Raw genomic sequence first — 20,923 nt, forward strand, 5'->3', positions numbered from 1 at the left:
AACTATCACTGCATACTGTCTGACTCTTTACAGACACAAACACTGTGTGAAAAAATGCTAAATAAATAGTGAAAATAGGAAATATCAATGGTTTTTGATGTTTGCAAAATATCACCGGATGCCTTAGTAAGTTTTGTGTTCTCATGGACAAAATGCCATTGGAAAATCTAGAAAATTGTGTGTGGTAAAGTGAAGTTTTTTATTTTTTTTACTTTTTTGGTTAGGGGAGGATTACCCTGTAATTTTTTTCCAACATATTTTGGTTTTTGGCCCTTTTCAACAGATTATTTCTTATGAAATTGGAGCAGATTATTATCCTTAATCCAACCAATTTTAGCCCAGAACTACCACCTATTGGTAAATATTCACCTGGATCCTCTAACCATTTACTTTCTGCGGATTTTTTTTTTTTTTAAATACAAAGAACATACTTGTGGCCAAAGCGGGTACGAAACGCCCCTTGACGTTTCAAGACATCGAAAAGTTCAGTACGAGAAAACCGTAAAAACAATTGTGTCCGATAATGAACGCAGCGCCTCTTCATGACATCACTGGAGTGACAGGGCAGCCGCGTGTTGGGGGAGGAAGAAAGAGGAGGAGGAGGAGGATCACCTCTCCCTAAGTTGACTTTGCCGTTTTAGGGAGATTAGACTCAGCTTTCCGAAAACCCACTAAGAGCTGAGCAAAGACGGGAGAGGAGAGGGTACGCCTCGACTTCTGCTGAATTCAGTAACCAATCTGTCCACGGGTCATGGCCGGTTCCGTGTAGCGGAGCGGGTTTTTATTTCGGGCGGATTCCCCCCGGTTTGTGCGCCTGCAGCCGAGCGCAGCTCTCACTGCGGCTCCAAAGGGAAACCATATCTGGTCAAAGTATTCGTTGCTGTCACCCAGTAGAGCCGGACCGTCTATTAATAGCACCGGAGGAGGTACGTAAATTAATGCAAAAGTTACTGTCTGCGAGCAATAAAGTAGTCAGATAGGTGACGATGCTTTTCTACTTGACGGTGTTGATTTTGCATGGAGAAAGTTTTATTCAAAAGCAGCAGCGCTTTAAGAGAGCGTCTTCTTGAAAATGTGTGAAAAACTTTCACTTTATATGCCGGAAGTATATTTTTCTGCTTATCCGACAGGTTTGCAGGGTTTATAGAAATTAAATATATCTCTTCACAACAAACTAGTTCATGAGCAGCCATGATTTTTCTTTTGAGTTTGGATAAGCATATTGTTTCTTGTATATGGAGGAATATTCTTCTCATTCTCAATGTTTCATATTGGTTCACCGTCAATATTCACCATGCTTATTCCTAAATAATGTACATTTCAAAATGCAAACCTAACCACATGCATACACCCAGCGGCGTGAGGTAACCTTCATGAAACATATTTTGAGCTTTCTTGGACTTGAATGCAGTCAAGTCCAAGAAAGCTCAGAGTACGTTTACATTTCACTCACCACACAAGTTATGACACATGAGCCTTCTCAGGTCTCCAAAATTAACAAAATGCTGCCATAAATGAGTTTAACGTTTTCAGAAACAAAAACTGACAACTTTGACAAAAGTTGGTGAAGTGTACAGATATCTCAATCTATCCACACTGTCATTATGTCACGTATTGTTTTAATACCCACCGTTTATCTGTGAAATAGACACTTTAATGCAGAAGATAAGCTCTTTTATGCATGTTACGACATGCAGCTAACATAGGCAGACCAGTTGTCCCTCGGCTGTTTTCTACTGAGCCATTTGAGAAATCTGTACAATTCAACAGCTGAAGTAATGCAGCATACTGATATAACGTTGCTCCTTAATATGTTCAGCTACTATTTAGGTGACTAAATTCCAGTTTTCCTGAGCATTTAATGATCTACTTAAGATATTTTAGTGATTGACCTCAATCGCAGCTTTTTTAAAAGCAGAGTTCACAAATGGCTTGTTTCCACCGGACGGTACACCATGGGTCAGTGTGGTTCGATACGCTATTTTATCCGTTTTCCATTGGAAAAGCGACCCAAACAACTGACACGTACCGCACCATACCTCTTCTGTTGTAGGTCAGCAGAACAACGGTACAGTTATGGTAGATCTACTGGTGTCGCACAACACAATTCATTGCTTGGGTTACCGGAAAACCCCACTGGTTGCGACAAGCGTGAGAAATACTTGTGCGTCATGTTTGCCGTCGCACTAATATGACACCATGTTAGGCATTTTGGTTTCGACTCCACCTGCCCAGAGAAAATCCAACTGATGGTGGAAACGCTCTTCTGAACGTGGCGGAGAAGGGCTTAGAAAATAATGTTTTTGGGATCAATGTGCTGTTGACACAACTCAACTGTCTCCAAGGTTCAACCATCTGACTCTCTCACTCTCAGACTAAAACATGTTGGTGTTCAGCTCAGAAGCAACACCAGCTCTTGCCTGATGTAAGCTAAAATCTGCTCCAACACTTCAGTCATAACCCACAGAGTAGCTAGTTTTACATCACTGAGGGGTCCCTGAAGAAGAAGGAAGCTTCTTCTCTAAAATAAACATAATCAAACATCGACACTCTGAAGGCTTCTCCAAGGTTTTATTGTCAGATGACAGCGCTGTTTGTCCACCAGGACAAAGAGTGTTCGTCAATGAGGCTTTCAATGTTGAGCATGGTGGTGGTTATATCATGCTGGGGGTTAGTGCAGCTGCCAGTAGTAGTGGTACGTTGCACAAAGTGGGTTGATAATCAAGATGAAGGACTGCTTCCGTATATTTAACTTCACCTCAAATAACAGCTTCATGAACAGACATAGTTGGTGGTTTCTAACAGTTCAAAATTTGCTCGTAGTGCATAAAAGACAAGACCTTGCTAGGAGAAAATTAAGTAAACTCTTCTAGTTCTGAAAAAACAAGTGGGCAAAATATCCAGCCAAAATTATACCAAAAGACTTGATGGTTACAAAATGTGGTAACACTTTATTTGATGGGGTGTGCATAAAACTGACACGACACCGTCATTAACATGATATAACACCTGTCATAAACATGATGGAGTCTTTATGAATGTCTATGACTGTCGTCATGAAGTGTCATTTGGTAAATAATGACACTTTTAATGCATAGTTGCTCTAAAGGTTGCATTGAAAGTCCATTAAAAGGGTCAACTTTGCACTAAAGTGACACTGTTTGCAAAATCATTCAAAGATGACACTTTTAATGCCGCTTTGCATTAAAAGTGTCATTATTTACCAACTGAAATTTCATGACAACAGTCACAGACATTCATAAAGTCTCCTTCATGTTCATGACAGATGGTATGTCAGTCTTATGCACACCCCGTCAAATACAGTGTTACCCAAAATGTATATTTTCTTTGCAACTTGCTAAATGACACCTAACTAAAAATGTGATGTGGGTTTATGTATTCATTTGAGCTTGAATATGTAATTCTAGAGCTAGCATGCCATTCATACTGATGTATTTAAACATTTCCACTACGCTGCACCAAAGACGCAGCTCTAGGAACGCCATTAAGAGCCACTTCACACAAAGACCACGATGAAACGGATCAACACAGCATTTTTCAGTTGAATCTGTCAACTAACAGAACTCCTTCACTGTTAGTTGACAGTCTTATGACATTTAAATTCGCTTCCTGTCCAGTTTTCCTGCTAATTGAAAGTTTGCAAAAGCTTTTAACCCCTCTGACTACTGAAACGTATCAGTATTTCATGCAAGAAGAAAAATACTTCTGCTGTTGAAACCGTTTCAGACGGATCAGTCTATTCCAGTTTGGGTTTTGAGTTTGTACGTCCTGTTTTGAAGCAGAGGCTTGTAGAAACTCAGATACAGGAGAGTGGTCTGTTTGATATCACCAGTGTCTTCCAGTAGAGTTACAGACAGTGTTATTTGGACTCCAGCCCAGTTCTTGATCTTATGTTTTGGTAACGTGTCCTCTCACTGATCTTGCAGAAAGCAGAACAAAATAAAGGTGGGTTTGACCCAGCTTCTCCTGACCATGGAAAAACACCTGCTGGCAGACAGAGAAAAATGAGCAGCTTGCATCATATCTATGCTCATTTAATGCAAAAAAAAAGTGATTAATAATTTACTGCAGACTCCAACATTATCATGCAGGGACATATTTGTCAACTGCATCTAAACACATCTCCCTTGCTGTAGCGTTTGAAGGAACTTTTGAAGACAGAAACAAATTAGTGGGTCTCCAAAGTCATCTTGGCAGGAAACACACTTTCACTTAGTGTGCTGTCTCTGGTTCAGCAAAGGAATAATTAGTAAACTCTCATTTGTTATAAATCCAGATTAGCTGGGCCAGGACGTTGGAGCTGGATTGGATATTTGTCATACTTAAAGCTACAGTTTGTGACTCTTATTAGAAAAAAAAAAGAAGTTTTTTACATATTTGTTAAAACAGTCAATATGGTGTGACTGTTATAAGACAGATACTCAGATAATCAAGCTGCTGCTACTCCTCCCTGAGCTATACAGAAATGCACCACTGTTGATCAAAAACAACCAATCACAGCTAGGAGGAAGGTCTTCGCGCTGTCAATTATGCTTGTGTATGTGCTGCTCCATGTGCTAATGGCAGAGAAACAACTTACCATTTCAGGAAAGCTGTTTATGCACAGTCATGTTAACTAGCCTTAGCATTCATGACATTGCTAGCTGTCTAGTACACTATAGTACAGCAGAGAGAAAGAGGGAGTGTGTGAGCAGCGTGTTCCCAATCTTGATTGACAGCGCTAAGGCCCTCCTCCTGGTTCTGATTGGTTGTTTCAAACTGAGGCGTGTATTTCTGCAGTTAGAACTGGGAGAGGCAGGCCATGGGATTTACTTCAAAGATTACCTGCCTCATGACAAAGTCATTGTTTTTAAAATATGTAAAAAAAAAAAAAAAAGAAAGAAAGAAAGAATCCATATTCTTCATAAAAGTTATACACTGTAGCTTTAATAAGTAATGCAGTTATTTACCTGAAGATGTTGCGACCCTTTAAGTGTAATCATATACACGAGTGCTTTACACTGGATTCACACTCACAGATACAGGAGAAGGAAACTTGTGGCTACGTGCCGTTCCCAGGTTGGGCATCACTACTCAACTGGGGAAGACTGGAATCGAACCTGCAACCTTTGAATTGCAAGATGGCTATAGGCTTCCCATTGTGTCGCAGTTGCCTCAATTCTTTATAGTGTCTGTTTACGGTGTGTTTCAGGAGGGAGCACCATCTCAGTTTTCCATTTTCTGTGTAGATTTTTATCAGTTACTCAGTAAATAACGAGCTCCTGCAGATGCGATGATGATTAAAAGTATCCAAAACACCGTTCTCCTGAACCTTCTTGCCTCTGCTGCTTACAGCTGCTACGCCATCCCAGTTTGGACACCTGGCTGCCTTTAGTGCAGTGAATGAGCGTCACTCAGGTGAATGTAAATTATCATTGTTGTTTTTGGTGTTCTTTCCAAATTCCAGGTACTTGATCTGTATTTTTTGCCTCTTTTCAGTCCACTGCCTCCATCATTCTAGATATTTTCAAATTAAGTCCACATTCTCCAGCTCGGTTGTCTTTTTCGTCTCGTCTTTCTGGTCCGGGGAGGTCGTGGAGGTGAGGATGCAGTTCGAATATGTTTCACCAATAACGTCAAGATGAACTCTTATATAATTTCCAAATGCTTATATGTGAGATCATCTCGTATTGACACCGACTGTGTTTGTTTCCAGGTGTGCGGCTCATCATGTCGCTGTTGAAGAAGGAGATGGACAAGTACAGGGACGTAGACGAGGACGAGCTGCTGAAGAAGCTGTCAGAGGAGGAGCTGCAGCGGCTAGAGGACGAGCTGGAGGAGCTCGATCCTGACGTGAGTTTATAACGCTTTGGTCCACAACGAAGAGAGTCACATTACTTTCTCTTCACTGCAAATTTATGGGGTCACGCTGTCTTAGAGGAACTGTTAACGTGACGCACGGCAACTTTTTTTTTTTTTTTAATTAGAATACTGTGAAGCTAGTTATTTTGATTTCTACCAGATGAACTACACACACACACACACACAGAGCAGTAATATGAAAATGTACAAACTTTATTCCTCCTTTTATTCTTAAGTTTGTGGTTGAAATGTTAAAAAAAGTGAAAAAGATGTATATATACTTTTGCCAGAGTTGTTGTTGAAAATTGTTCTTATTGTCGTGTGTACAGCCACAGAAAAGACAATGCATCATGGGTAACTGTGTTGTCTTTGCGCTAATAGCATTTCTGCATGCACTGACAGCACACTGTTACTTATCGTGAGCTATGGCTGTGAGGGGAGCTATATTAGCTTTAGGATGGATGTCTCGCTGCTTGTGAAGAGACAGGAGCCCCGGCTCCATGCCAAGGGAATGACTGGTGGGGCTCAGCGTGGAGGACTGTGCATGTGTGTTAGTGAGAAGGATGCCAGCGGTGAGCAGCTGCAGGGGCTTCCATGACGTAAACAGGACGACGCGCGCCTGGATTTTGTTTGTGCCCGTTCGGGCCGACGGTCAGGGGCGCACACATTACTTTGTGCGCTGAAGTGTGATGTGTGTGTGATGTGATGTCCGTTTGATGTGACGTAGAGAGACACGTCCTGCATCACTTCTGGTAAAGACTCTGAAAAAGTCCCACGTAGGACAAAAAAAAAAACAACTCTGCCAGCTGTTTTGACTGAACATGAGCGCAATAATACTGTCATCAGGAGAACATTGAGTACACGTGTTGTCTTACTGTTGGATGTCTAGACTTGGCTCGGCTCTTTGTGTTTATAGCTATTGAAACATGCTGGTTTATTTACTGCTGCGGATACTTGGTGTTCTTTGGTTAGTGCTCAAGGCAAAAGCAACTTTTATTTGCCGGCTAACATGGGTGATTTTGTTGACGTAAAAATTTAAGCTATAGTTTTCATCAACATTCTTGCCTGTGGGGTGGATTCATAAAGTTACACAGTCAAAAATTAGCATCAATGATTTGAGTTATTTAGCCTGTGATAATGGGTTTGTCTTTTAAAGTCATATTATTAATTCATTTATGTGTCACAGTTAAATATGTAGCTAAAATCATAAATATATAGTTCCAAACTAAATGTTTAGTTAGCATGTTAAATCTTTAGCTCCAAATTAAATGTTTAGTTAGCATGTTACATATTTATCTTCAAACCAAATATTTGGTTGGCAAGTTAAATATTTAGCTCCAAACTGAATGTTTAGTTAGCATGTTAAATATTTAGCTCCAAACTGAATGTTTAGTTAGCATGTTAAATATTTAGCTCCAAACTGAATGTTTAGTTAGCATGTTAAATATTTAGCTCCAAACTGAATGTTTAGTTAGCATGTTAAATATTTAGCTCCAAACTAAATATTTAGTTAGCATGTTAAATATTTAGCTCCAAACTAAATATTTAGTTAGCTTGTTAAATGTTTTACTTCAAACTAAATGTTTAGTTAGCATGCTACATATTTATCTTCAAACCAAATATTTGGTTGGCAAGTTAAATATTTAGCTCCAAACTAAATATTTAGTTAGCATATTAAATATTTATCTTAAAACTGAATGTTTCGCCAACATGAAAATTCACTTGCTGATAACAGGAAGTGGATAGTTGCTAAGGGGGACGCACCTACCTGTCTCTACCTGTTTTCCATACGATTTAGAAAAAGTCTGTTCATTCCAGCATTCTCTCTGGAATCTTATTAAAGAGATCGTTATTGGTTTATAAGCCATCCTGTTTTTTTGTTTGTTTTTTTAAACCTTGATACCGGGAACTGGCCCATGCCTGTTGCTGGCTGGCTCGGCGAAGGATTTAGCTGTGTAAGATGAGAGAAACAGATTCTACTGTTGTTAAAAATAAGTTGGCACCGAGGCTCGTCATCCGGAGCCGAGAACACCAAAGAGAGGTCGGCAGGAACAGTGTGCCTCTCACCGACTGCGCATTGCTCAGGAAGTTCTTGAAAATCTTTTGCCGCAGTATTGTTGCTCCACATCGACTTTTATTTAGAGGAATAACCCCGAGGGTAGACTGACAACGGGCAGAGAGAGAGAGAGAGGCAGACCGGGCTGCGTGGAGGCTTGGGAGTGCTGAGAACCCTGATAAGATACAGAGCTATAAGTAGAGCCTCCAAGAGATCTGGTTTTCACTCCTGGTCCATCATGAGAAAAACTGATGTGCTGCAACGGTGTGGGAAACTCCTTGATCCCTCCGCTGGGCAGAGGAAAGATAAGAGGAAGATTGATGAGGGAGTTATATTTACTAGCAGTATCTGTTTTGCGTCCTACTTTTCTGGCAGTTAGATTTTCTTTTGATTTGTGGATGGATGAGGTTGTGGCTGTTTTTTGTTTTGTTTTGTTTTTTTTAGCCTTTCCGGCGTGAGTGGTCATTTTTATTTATATCTGTTATCATGCCAAGAGTGTGAGAGCGGTTGCTGTTAGAGCTTTTTCTTTTCTGTCATCATGTATACAGTATATAATATGAGACGGATAATCTGAGAAAATGTCAAGCTCCTCTTCCAATAAGAAGAAAAAACAATAAGAGCCAGGAGGAGGAGGGTTTTGCGCTGACAATCAGTTTTGGGTAAGCGTTCCTAAATGTGCTAATGGCGGAGAAACAACTTAACGTTACAGGAAAACTGTTTTTCTGCCGTAGCCTAGCACAGAGTAAGGGTCAGGGTGTACACAAGTATGGTTGACAGCGTTAAGACCCTCCTCCTGGCTCTGATTGGTTGTTTCTGACCAGGATTGGTGTATTTCTGCAGATGTCAATAGGACCACGGAGAAGATGAGGAGCTAGATTATCCAACAGATTGTCACGACATAGCGACAGCTTTAACAAATATGTAAAAATAAAAACATTGTCCATAAAGGTTACATACTGCTACTTTTAACACCTCAGCAAAACTAAGAAAAAAACAAGAAAACCGTCTTCTTCTCTCAGAAGACGAAAAAAGACAAGTTTTAAAACGATCTAAATTTCCTTTCCTGCCTAGAATGCATTGCTGCCTGCCGGCCTTCGACAGAAGGACCAGACCAAGAAAGCACCAACAGGAACGTTTCAGAGAGACAACCTGCTGGCCCATCTGGAGAAGCAGGCCAAGGAGCATCCTGACAGAGAAGACCTGGTGCCGTTCACCGGCGAGAAGAGAGGTAGGAACCAGCGTTTCCTCTAAAGAAACAACTAATCCTTTTACAACAGCAAAGCAGATTTCTTTGAACTTTGGATTTTCATCAGAAGAAATAAAACATCTTAGGATCTCAACCTGTTGGAATATTTCATGTCTTCTTTTGCAACCAAAATCTGCTTAAGTATCAGTAAAACACTTACTGTGCAGCTACAGCTTCACGTCGGTTCAGGCCAACATGTGACCTTCTTTCAGACGGTATGATACGGTTGTTTTGTTCTGGTGCCACAGTGCAGCAAATGGCTTTGTCTGAAACTCTTTCCCACCGACCACAGGAAAGGCGTGGGTGCCAAAACAGAGGGTGGACCCCATCATAGAGAACGTGACCCTGGAGCCGGAGCTGGAGGAAGCCCTGGCCAGTGCCTCCGATGCAGAACTCTGCGACATTGCAGGTAGTTCATCCCGACACGGATCCCCTCTAATGCAACACCTCAGAAATGTCCTCCACATGCTGACTCTGTAATGAGTAATGAAGACGTCTTTGGCCTTTCCAGCCCTTGTTTCCCCTCATATTAACTCTTCATTTCTCCATTTCCTTTAGCATTCCTTCCATCTTCCCTCCTCATTCTCCCCTTCATCTCTCCATCGGTTTCACCATTTTCTCCTATCCTACTTCTGCTGGATCTCTGTCCATTAACTGAGCCGCGTCCCGGGTATCTAATGACACCGCTCTGTGTTTGCATGGAATATTTGAGGATCCCTCTCCTGTTAATGAGGTTTTTCTGTTAACAAAGATACTGCGTCCTAGTAAACATTGGTACTATGTTTACTAAACGTGACACATTTGTTGATGCATGGGCGAACAATGTTTGGCATGAAAAATTGTGATTATTTTCATACCCCTGCAGTCACATTTAATCTCAATCTGCATTTCATACCGATAGTTAAGCCCAAACCTACTCACACCCCTGATAGATTTAGGTTCAAGCTAATGTTTTGATTTTTTGGAAGATGTTTCTTCTGGTTGGAAGTGATGTTGAAATTAAACCTGATCTGTGGAAGTGGCTAAAGATTAGGGTGATGGCAAAGACGCCTTCCAACATCAAGGACCTGCAGGTTCACCATCGAGGATTAATCATCAAAAATAAACAAGGAAAAGTGCACAAAGCTATGAGCCATTAAAAAACAGGTTTGATTGTTTTGATAACATAAAAAAAAATCTATTTATGATTGAGGACGGCATAAATAATTTGCGGCCAGCATTTCTGAATTGAAAACGTTGTGTTTTGTCGGTATACAGTTTTGGATTAAATTCTGATTAGTTAATAACAATAAATTGCAATTAACAGCATTTTTTACACTAAAATTGAGTTTTTAGTGACTTAAAATTTGTGACTTTAGCTGCTGACAGCTTTTTGCATATATTTAGTTATACATTTTTTTAATTGACTGAAGAAAAAACACTAGTCAGTACGACTTAATTTGTTTTAGTGAGTCCTACGTTTCAGTTTTTTCTCCAAGTTCTTTTCATGCTAAAAATGATTTAACACATTTTTTTTTTTTTTGTTCGTGCATGCACTTATCAACCTCATCAGTCTGCCATTCACATTTTTGTCTCTTGTCTTCAGACAAACAAAAACCAAAAGCTCCAAAAATTTATTTTAAAAGGATTTGAAAACATTTTACATTTGAATCTGGAAAAGAATGTAAAAGTAAATAAGTGCTTTTGGTCTTTTCATCTGTCAGATTTAACCATCGATTGATTTTTATTTTGGCTTCTTCTGCTTTTTCAGCTATCCTGGGCATGCACACCCTGATGAGCAACCAGCAGTACTACGAAGCGCTGGCCAGCAGCACCATAGTCAACAAGCAAGGCCTCAACAGTATGTAAAACACACACACACACACACACACACACGCACACACACACACACACACACACACACACACACACACACACACACATCTGCTCACACTGTACGTACAAACTCACTTGAAGTTTATAGGATTGTATGGAAACATTTGCGCCAGCACCAGCTTTCATCTGACACAAACACGTTAATGTGGCGCCAGGCAGAGAAACGCTGACGAGAGCAGGCCTGGATTTAAATGAAACAATCAGTCAGTCAGTCAGAACGACAACACCAACTTTAAAATAGACAATTATCTTTAGCTCTTTGGGGGCTTTTTGCCTTTGTTTCAGGCTCAAATCCCACATGTTTTCTCCTGGAAAAGAGAAAAGACTCTACTGAGTCATCTGTTTACATTGAATTTTATAAACTATTGTACAGATTTTCTTCGTCATTTGGACCCGAACACGCTTCGAAACCCGTTGTATATCTTCTGAGGAGAACGCTTTGTGTTGGTCTTCCTCAGCTTTAAGCTGTGTGAGAGCTTACCACTTCCAAATTTATTCAGCAGATAAACAAATACGTATCCGAACCGCCATCTGAAAGTGTTGGTCACGAAGGTTTTCAAATGAACAGTGATAAATGGGAGGGAACAGGAGAATTATTGACTTATTTTAGCCTGGTAATCCCAATGTGTTTGTTATAAACTTAACTGTAATAAAGAAATTTAAAAATGGCTTTGTGGTTTGGATTTGGCCCTCTTCCCAAAGCATAATGAATTACTTGAATAAAGAATATCTTATTCTTTGTGTAACAAAAACAGTTTTTAATTTCTTCACAGCGACAGCAGCTAATCTCGTGTTGCCTCCCAGGTGTGATCCAGTGTACCCAGTATAAACCAGTCCCCGACGAGGAGCCCAACTCCACTGACGTCGAGGAAACGCTGATGAGGGTAAAGAGGAACGATCCTGACCTGGTGGAGGTCAACCTCAACAACATAAAGGTGGGAAGGTTTCATCACACGCAATAACAACAACAACGGGCCATGGAAAAATCCATGTGCAACATTTACAGACAGTTTGAAAAGAATAAAGAAGAAAAAGACCAAATATATTCTGTACATTGTTCTCCAAATTAGAGAATTTTTCATTTGAAAAAACACCGAGTCCTACAATTGTCCTATCAAAATGAAATATTATTTGATTTTATATCCATCTGCACAAAAATAGGATACAAATGATTTTCCAAAATAATGGATTTAAACTATTTAAATAAACATTTTGCTGTTTCGTATTGTCTCATCAATGCATTCTTAGAGTTAATTAATCTAAAACAAAGACAGAAACCTGGTCAAATTTAAACATTTTAAACTGAAATCATTTCAGTTTTAATGTATATGTGTCGTAATTTTAATGTTTTCTTTTTAATTAATGTCTCAGGCTTATAGCTGAATCATTGTAAATGTCCATTTGTGACAAAACCTGTATTTTGGAAAACGAAAATTCTGCTAGAATTCGGGTAGACGCCGCAACTTCTGTAGGCCTCACTGTCCTCCACATGGTCGGTGTTTTTAAATTGGTTTAACTGCACGGCTGTAACGTGACTGTCAAAGTGTAGACCCAGTTTTTATGTCGGAAAAGTGTTTTAAATTCAAACCGGTGGATAGGCTGGTTGTAAATCTATTTGTGTTTGAAACGTCTTGCTCAAAAGTGCAACATGTTGCAGTTTCACCGTGTTCTCCTTGTTACCCAGAATATCCCCATCCCAACACTGAAGGCTTATGCCGAAGCACTGATGAAGAACACCGTGGTGGAGAGGTTCAGCATTGTTGGAACAAGGAGCAACGACCCTGTAGCATTTGTAAGCCTTCGGGGATTTCACCGAAACAGACACAAAGTAACATCCCTTCACAGCAAAAGGTTAACAGAGTTCCTGCTCCGTTTCTCCTCAGGCACTGGCAGAGATGCTGAAGGTGAACTCAACTCTGAAGAGTCTGAATGTCGAGTCAAACTTCATCACCGGGGCTGGAATCCTGTCCCTGATCGAATCACTGCAGAATAACACCACACTACTGGAGATTAAAATCGACAATCAGGTACCAGCCGACCAGCCGTGGGCGGATTCACTTTACACAAGCCATTTGTACCACTTCAGTCTAATGCCTTTTAGATTACAAAGTGATGTGTCACGCTGCACACTTATGCATCAGTGACTCACTCGTGGACGATTTTTCATAACATGCCTCGGCATTTGTTCTTTTTCCATATTTATCACTTAGGAAGGAGACAAAGGGAAACGCTACCTTTTTCTGCCATCTCTGCGTTTGTAGCAGACAAACACAGAAAATTGAAGGGAAGATGGGAAAAAAAAATCAAAAAATTAAAAAGAAAAATTGGGTAACACTTTATTTGACGTGGTGTGCATAAGATTGACACAACACCATCATAAATTACATAACATAGCTGTCATGAACATGAAGAAGCCTTTATGAATGTCTATGACAGTTGTCATGAAGTGTCATTCGGTAAATAATAACTCTTTAATGCAAAGTTGCTTTAAAAGTTGCACTAAAACTCAATTAAAAGTGCCAACTCTGCATTAAAAGTGTCATTATTTACCAAATGACACTGCATGACAACAGTCATAACCATTCATAAAGACTCCTTCACGTTCATAACAGGTGTTATGTCATATTTATGACAGTGTCATGTCAGTCTTATGAACAGCCCTTCAAATAAAGTGTTACCAAACATTTATTATTTTTCAATTCAATTTTTTTTTTTATTCAAATCTAATCTGTTTTTCAAAAATTATTATAAAACATAAGTTGCTCAGATGTATAAAGTAATGTTGTGAAATGTTATTTGCCATGTTCTTCTCTCTGATACATTTAACAAATCCAGTTAAATTTATCAAACTATTTTGTTCCTCAAGCTAGCATAGCTAGCATAGTTAGCAAAGCTAGCATAGTTATCAAAGCTAGCAAGCGTGAAATGAACAAGTTTCTGAGAAGCTGTAAATGGTCTAATGGTGTGTTCACACCAAACGCATTTTGAGCGTCAGGCACGTTTGGTTTACACTCAAAGTCGATGTAGACAGTTTGGAGCGTTGGACGCGTTGAGGGCGTCCAACGCTCCAAACTGTTCAAATCGTGCCTGACGAGACGCTCTAAACTCACCTCTGCGGGCCCTCGATGTGCGTCCACATAGACTATGAATGCAAACCACACACAAAACGCGTTTGTGAACGCCCCATAGGAACTGTGGGGGTGTGTTTAATATAACTTATTACACATTTTCTTATAATTAAAAGACGGGATTGTGATGAACAAAATTATACTCAAAAATCAGATTAACAATGTCATTATATCACCTGATAATAAAAATCTTTCACCATAGAACTCATTGCTAACTAAAATCAGAAGGTAGAATTTATGCTGAATGAAAGTAATAATTATTGAATAGTGAATAAAAGTGGAAATAAAAAAGTTCTAAAAGTTGATGATTACATAATTTGAAGCATTGAGTTTGTGAGTTTGTAAAGGGAATTCCCAATCAGAAACTAGTGCTTGCTTTGGATGCCAGTGGTTTCTTAACTCTTCTTCTTTTGCTTCTTCTTCTTCTCTCTTTACGTTGCTCCCTCCCTCCAGAGCCAGCCGCTGGGAAACAAAGTGGAGATGGAGATAGCCAGCATCCTGGAGAAAAACACCACCTTGTTAAAGTTCGGCTATCATTTCACTCAACAGGGCCCGCGCCTGCGAGGCTCCAACGCCATGATGAACAACAACGACTTGGGTGGGTTTTACACAAACATCGCATGTAGGATCCATCACCGCACTATGCAAACATGGGCGTTTCAGGGAAAGTAAAAGTTGTGATGCAGATGCCGGACTTGGCAGACCCTTAAAACCCGAGCTGCTTGTGTAACCCTGTTCAGTCTGTCAGCAGTGTGTTGCATTTGGCAGCGTTGGCTGATGCGTGTGTCAGTGCCGCTGACACCTTATCTCCACTCTATCTGCTGGAGTCCTACTTCAGAGCCCAATAGGAGAGCTGCAGTGATATCATCAGTTGATAACTCGGTTGGGTCGGCCAATGAAAACAGAGCCTTCCCAAGTCGTGACATAAGAACTAAGAAAAGACAGAAGAGAACAAAATGTAACAAGGGCAGGAAGTGTTTTCTGCCCTCTTGCATGTCCAAGTCATTTGACGGATTACTTTATATAAACACTTGGATTTAAACTTCATGGTGTCAGTCAGCAAACATCCTTTTTAGGTTTGTAATGTGAATCTTTAAGTGTTTCCGTCTGCCATAATTAATGTTGTTTTTCCTCCGCCGCCACCACGTCGCCGTCATCTTAAAGCCCGGGTCGTCAGGTCAGAATCGGACGGCTCCTTCACCTTCACTCTGTCCGTTCCTGAGCTGGAGAGAGCCTTTGGAAAAAAGTTCAAGTGCAAGACTAAGTAAAACCAAAAACACCCAAATGAGACACAGACGCCACGGTGTGCAGTCACTCAGCTTTCCCTTTCTTCAACTCCTCTCGCTTTTTTTTTCTTTTTTACGCAGCCAGTTCCTCTGCCACCTTCTGAGCTTTTCTGCTTCGCCTTCCCACAGCGCCTCCCATTGATTCTTTTCTCTTTAATGATCCTGTTGTTCCTGGCTTTTCAAGAGCGTCAGAACAATCCCACTTAATGATGCAGCTTCTGGATGCCTCGTCTTCTCGGGCTTCATTGCTGATCTGCATCACTTTTTTACTTAGCTTTTCTGCAGAAATCTAAAGACGTCTCTTCTGTTCTGCTGTGGGTTTGTCCCACCTTTCTGTTTTCTTGATGTGCTCGGGTCTCTCTGTTCATTTACATTCCTGGTGCGCTCGGTACCCTAAAACTGGATCACCCTTTGGATAGTAGTTCTTCTTCTTTGATGTTTCTTTGGCGGTTGGCAAACAACAAAATTGACCTTTGGATAGTTATTTCTGGGTGCTGTCATCTGTTTTTGTAATAAAAATTGTGTAAATGAGTCATTGGTCTTGTGTTTAGCGTCAAGCATACAAACTCTTACCCACTCACACTGACATCCATCTATAATCCGAGATTGGGTCGCAGTCTACTCAGTCTGCCACACTACTCAGATCATTGTGGTAGATCCCTCTCCACCCCGACCTATTGAATTCTGGGTATTTTGCTGGTGGAGATGTTTGTAAAGCTTTCAAACAGAGGAAACCTGGAAGTAGTCTGATCAAATGCCTTCCATCTATGGCAATCACCAACGTCTCTGTTACCGAAGTGACCGTACCTGGAGCCAAATCCCCAAAAATTAAATTTTAATAATGATAATAATATAATACAATTTTTATACCAAGTAGAAATGTTGCAAAATGTATATTGTCGCTTTCTTCGTGCAAAATGACAGTAAATGAAGTTCTGAGTCATTAGCACTACATTGGATATTCATTTGCTGGTATGTAACCCTGAGGATTTTCATGGCACCGGTTGTTCAAAGGGTGTTCAACTTTCAGCTCCTTTCAAAATAAAACCTTTTGTTCGTGTTTTTTTTCTCTATATTTCCTGGTCAGTATCTCGAATTTCTCTTCTTTTTTTTTCAACATTTCTATTCCTTTGTTTCTCTGTTTTCCCACTGCCCAGTTTCAGAGATTTTTTTTTATTTCTTTGAAAGACTCTCTCTGCTTTTCAGCTGTTTCTTTTCTGTAAATGACTAAATGCAATTTGAAATGTCTCTGCTTTAATATAAGACCTATCTTGATGCTCTTTCAAACTTTACTCTTCCATGTGTTTTACAGAAGGCATGGTTTATTCAGAATGAGGTGCACTCATCACTTTGTACATTTTCTCATTCATTTGGTCCCATCTGATCAGAGCAGCTTCTACAAAACGCTTGCTGTGTCCTCTACATAACCTGTGGCAAACTGCAAATAACACTTATCATGTTTTTTCTTCTAAACAAAATGGCTTTCTTCTTCCCTCCTTTCCATACAGGCCAGATTTGTGAAATTCACATCTGATCAAATTCTTGTTAGTTTTGTGCTTGTCTTATCTTTGTAACTCTGAGTTGTTCTCTCCGTCTGCAGTAAGAAAGAGAAGGCTTGAGGGAGGACCCATCTTCCCAAAGTGTCGGACAAATGTGTAAAAAACAAACAAACAAACAATGGCTACCTTCATCCTCCTCCAATCGTCCTTGACCTCCATCATCAGCCTCCTCATCGTTTGGTAAATCTTGTGAAAATTATTATTTTGTGCATCTGGATTGGCTAAGACCTTAAAAGCAGCAGCTCTCTGCTCACCAACCAGGAGATGCACGCTTTGTGTCAGTAATAAGAGTCTACTTTTGAAAATAAATGGTCTTTTTTTTCTGGTTTGTGACATCAGTGTTATGTTTTGTAAAAGGGATGTGATGCCATTAATGTTACTTCCCTTCAGTTTTCTTGTCAACTTAATAGTATATTTTTTAAAGACAACGATGAAGTTCAGACTCAAAAGATAATAAAATATACAGAAGAATTGTTCTAAAACTCTGAGGTGGCGCATCATTTTTGTGTCAGATGCTCCGTTATGCACATATTTCTGCGGTTTTAAAGCTTTCTATTTTGAGACGTGTCACTTTATATGTACCATATTTATTTGAGAAAGACCTGGTAAAACATTTAAAGCTTTAAAAACAACTTGTCGCTTTTTAACGAAAAGAATCGCTTTCTTAAATTTGTCTGGAAGGCGACACAACTTTCTATCCTTAACGATATAAAAAATGCTTCAGGAGAAAAAAAATGCATATCTGAATGGATTCAGGTTACTCTTTTGGTTTGGTGAATAACTTTTTTTTTGTTTGTTTTTAGTACTCCCTGTTGCAAAAGATATTTACTGTATTTAAATGCATCTATAACTGATTAGCTGTAATTTTCAGGAATTTTACCATCATAAACTATAGTTCCCTCTATTTCAATTATAAAAAGTACAGAGCAACTCTAAATCAGTGGGAATGTCTCGTTGTGACATAGGATGGAAATTGGTGGGGTTATCGACCCAACTAATAATTTGTAAAGCTCTAGTAAAACCCACAGATGAATGTGATCATAAATGACAAGCTGTGTTTATAATTCATGTTTTAGATTCAAACAGATCCTAAGGAAGATAATCCATGTATTCTCAAATTCACATTACTGCTTTGTTACCAGCTTGTCTGATTCAACAAATGTTAAAAATGGATGTAAACATTTGTAACCGAGTGCAAAAAGCACTCGACTTTGAACACTTTACTACTCTGTTCTTCTCTTTTTTTCTTTTTTTTTTTGTGGTTTCGTGCTTGACTGTTTTTTTTTTCTTTTTTTAATGTAGAACGCACAGTTGTTAGTTGAAAGTGTTTATGAGTTTAATAAAGTTTGAGACTTAGTTTTGTTGCATGTTCATTATTTAATTCAGAAAAGTCTTTGTCCTCCCCATGTAAGCTGCTGCGGTCTGACATTAAGACCAGAGTAACACCTGGTGGCAGAATGGAGCAATAGCACTGTTATGTTTTTTCTCTCTTCATTAGTTTATCATGACCTCATCAAACTCATCTGCTCTACACTGTTATAAACTAATAAAACTGCAACAGATTTCTGCACAAGTTCTCAAATCCACTGTGCTTAAAAATGAGACTCTTATCCTGAAATTACATTCAGGAAGCTTAGTGCTTTGAAAAATGTCTAAACTTTTTCATTCGGACAGTATTAGCCGTAGGAAACTGGTCCAGTCTTTTTTCAGTGTTGCAAAACCAAAGGCTTTGCAGACTTTTCAAGTAAGTTGTACACGGTCAGTGTTTTTTTATGTATTTATTTTCTTATTGCGACTCCCATAAATTTAAAAAACAAGACAGCCTAAAATGATCTTTTTATGAACCCCAATAAGCCCCTGTAAATCTTTAAATCAGTCTTTTAAAACCATGTAAAGCATGCTTTTGAAATACTTGAAAGCAAACGCTGAACTCAATTATAGTCTGATGCATGATCATTTGAAATTATTACATTTTGGTTAGTTGCATATTTATTGGCATAGAGTGATTCACAGAAACTAAGTTGGACCTATTTATATTTAGCTTTAATTGTTCTGTTTTTTTTTTTTTTTTACCCATTTCTCATTCACCCAGATCTATATGTTTTTTTAACTTGCTCCAAATGACATGATATTTTAATTGAAATATTCCTTTAAGTCGCTGGAAAAGACGGGAGACGTTCAAGACCAGGCCCCTGAAAGAGACAGTGTTTGACTTTGCTCTTTTTAAACCAAATTTCCCTACAGTCACAAAACCTAAATGATCCTTAATGAAAAGATAGAAGTGAGAACAGTTGCCAAAAACTTTACTGAAGAGTAGCATTACCTCAACATATTTTACTGGAACAGTAAAAGATAAATTTCCTCACAAAAGATTATACCTTTCCATTTTCTTAAGGAAGTAGAGCTAACTAAATGACATAAACAAGACCTGAAAGTCATTCCAGTTTCTCTCGATGGCCAACCTGTTGAAACTGGCAAATTTTAAAATCCTTGTGTCATTCCTGGACAGTCAGCTCAACTTGCTGAAAACACTGACTATCTTTAAGAACTGTTCTCAGAGACTCTGTCTTTTAAGAAGTCCCAGTGATCTTGGGGTTACCCAACTTGAGGTTGTGTACAACCTAGTTACACAATTAGAGGTTGTTGAGTTAAAATGTTAAAACTTAACATTCTAACTAGAGTTTTAACTTAACTCAAGTTAAAACAACATTTTAACTCAAGTTTTAACTTTTCATCTTCTCAGCTGGTTTGGTCACATGAGCTGCAGATTAACAGACAATCTTTTAAGAATATTTTGAATGGCAAGTAACAGCAGGTAAATAGTGGTGAAACCAAAAACAACTCTGTCTCAACTGTTTGCTGAAAGAACACGGAAGAGATGGCAAGAAATATTTTAGCAGAGAGCATCCATCCTCTTTATTCATCAGTTTGACCCTCTGAGCTCATGAAGATGTTACTGTGTTCTTTTGGCAACTAAGAACATAGAAGTCATTTATTGACAGTGCAATAATTATTCTTAACCAAACTAAATAACATTTACCTGTAGCGTGCTAAGTGTTTTGCTCTATTCACAAATTGTTGATAATGTGATTCTATGAATATGATTTATCATTTTAGAGCCGAAAGAAAATTTCCACCTTGATAGATTAAATAGTTTTATCTTATTTTTTCCTATATATAAGACTCTACCAATAAAAAGTCTCTCAAAATAATATACATGGCACCGTAAAAACAAAAATGTGAATTTTTGCTTATATCTGTTTAACAACCCTGGTGGTAACAACCTAGGTTGTTATTCCTAATTTGTTTATTGTTGACTTTTGCTGAATTAAATTTCTTACGTATACGTTGCACCTGGTAGTTTTATTATAGTTGATCATGTTGTTTTTCATGTCTCTTTATTTCTTTTCTTCCTCCTATAATTGATGGAGATATACAGATATTATTTATAATGTGTATAAGTATTGTTTGTCATTTAATTAGCTCTACATCCTTAAGAAAATGAAAAAAATATGGTGTTTTATGAGGTAATTTATCTTTTACGGTGCCAGTAATGCCGAAATTAATAGTAAATAAAGACGTTGTGGTATTCTGATTTAGGAACGTGATTATGTTAGTTGTGTTACCACCGCCAGGCCACTAGAGGCAGTAGTAGGCCCGAAAAGATGCGACTAAGGAGCAGATTTAGAAGTACACCGAAAGCTACGGATTTTGTTAAAAAACTGTGAGCTCTGCTTAAGTAAATAAAAGATTGAAATTCAAATACATTCTGAGAGTGAAAATCCTTATCACATATTTCAAAAGAAAATAAAAACGGGAGGCCGCGGATAATACAGGAAACAGCCCCCCCTTCACTTCCGGAGTGCAATGGTCCCATTTCCAAATAAGGTATGAGACTGACAGTGGTTCGT

The 20,923-nt window shown here is 39.0% G+C and overlaps 1 protein-coding gene across 3 annotated transcripts; it reads left to right on the forward strand.

Annotated features, from left to right (window-relative positions):
* Window positions 1-15: 15 nt before the first annotated feature.
* tmod1 (tropomodulin 1) lies at window positions 16-18,368 on the forward strand. Of its 3 annotated transcripts, none has more exons than XM_088009820.1 (13): window positions 16-926; window positions 5,356-5,418; window positions 5,500-5,600; window positions 5,717-5,853; window positions 8,990-9,146; window positions 9,457-9,573; window positions 10,915-11,004; window positions 11,844-11,974; window positions 12,724-12,831; window positions 12,923-13,066; window positions 14,621-14,765; window positions 15,332-15,431; window positions 17,054-18,368. In XM_088009820.1, the coding sequence occupies exons 4-13, from the start codon at window positions 5,731-5,733 to the stop codon at window positions 17,070-17,072; spliced, it is 1,134 nt and encodes a 377-aa protein (XP_087865946.1). In that variant the 5' UTR covers window positions 16-926; window positions 5,356-5,418; window positions 5,500-5,600; window positions 5,717-5,730; the 3' UTR covers window positions 17,073-18,368. The 3 variants fall into 3 exon arrangements, with proteins under 3 accessions (XP_087865946.1, XP_014824965.1, XP_014824966.1); XM_014969479.2 differs by having other exon boundaries at window positions 17-926; window positions 15,332-15,470; XM_014969480.2 differs by lacking the exon at window positions 15,332-15,431 and having other exon boundaries at window positions 24-926.
* Window positions 18,369-20,923: the final 2,555 nt, after the last annotated feature.

Source organism: Poecilia mexicana, unplaced genomic scaffold, assembly GCF_051168715.1.
Source record: "Poecilia mexicana isolate PSO_F unplaced genomic scaffold, ASM5116871v1 scaffold_2, whole genome shotgun sequence".
Lineage (NCBI taxonomy): Eukaryota > Metazoa > Chordata > Actinopteri > Cyprinodontiformes > Poeciliidae > Poecilia > Poecilia mexicana.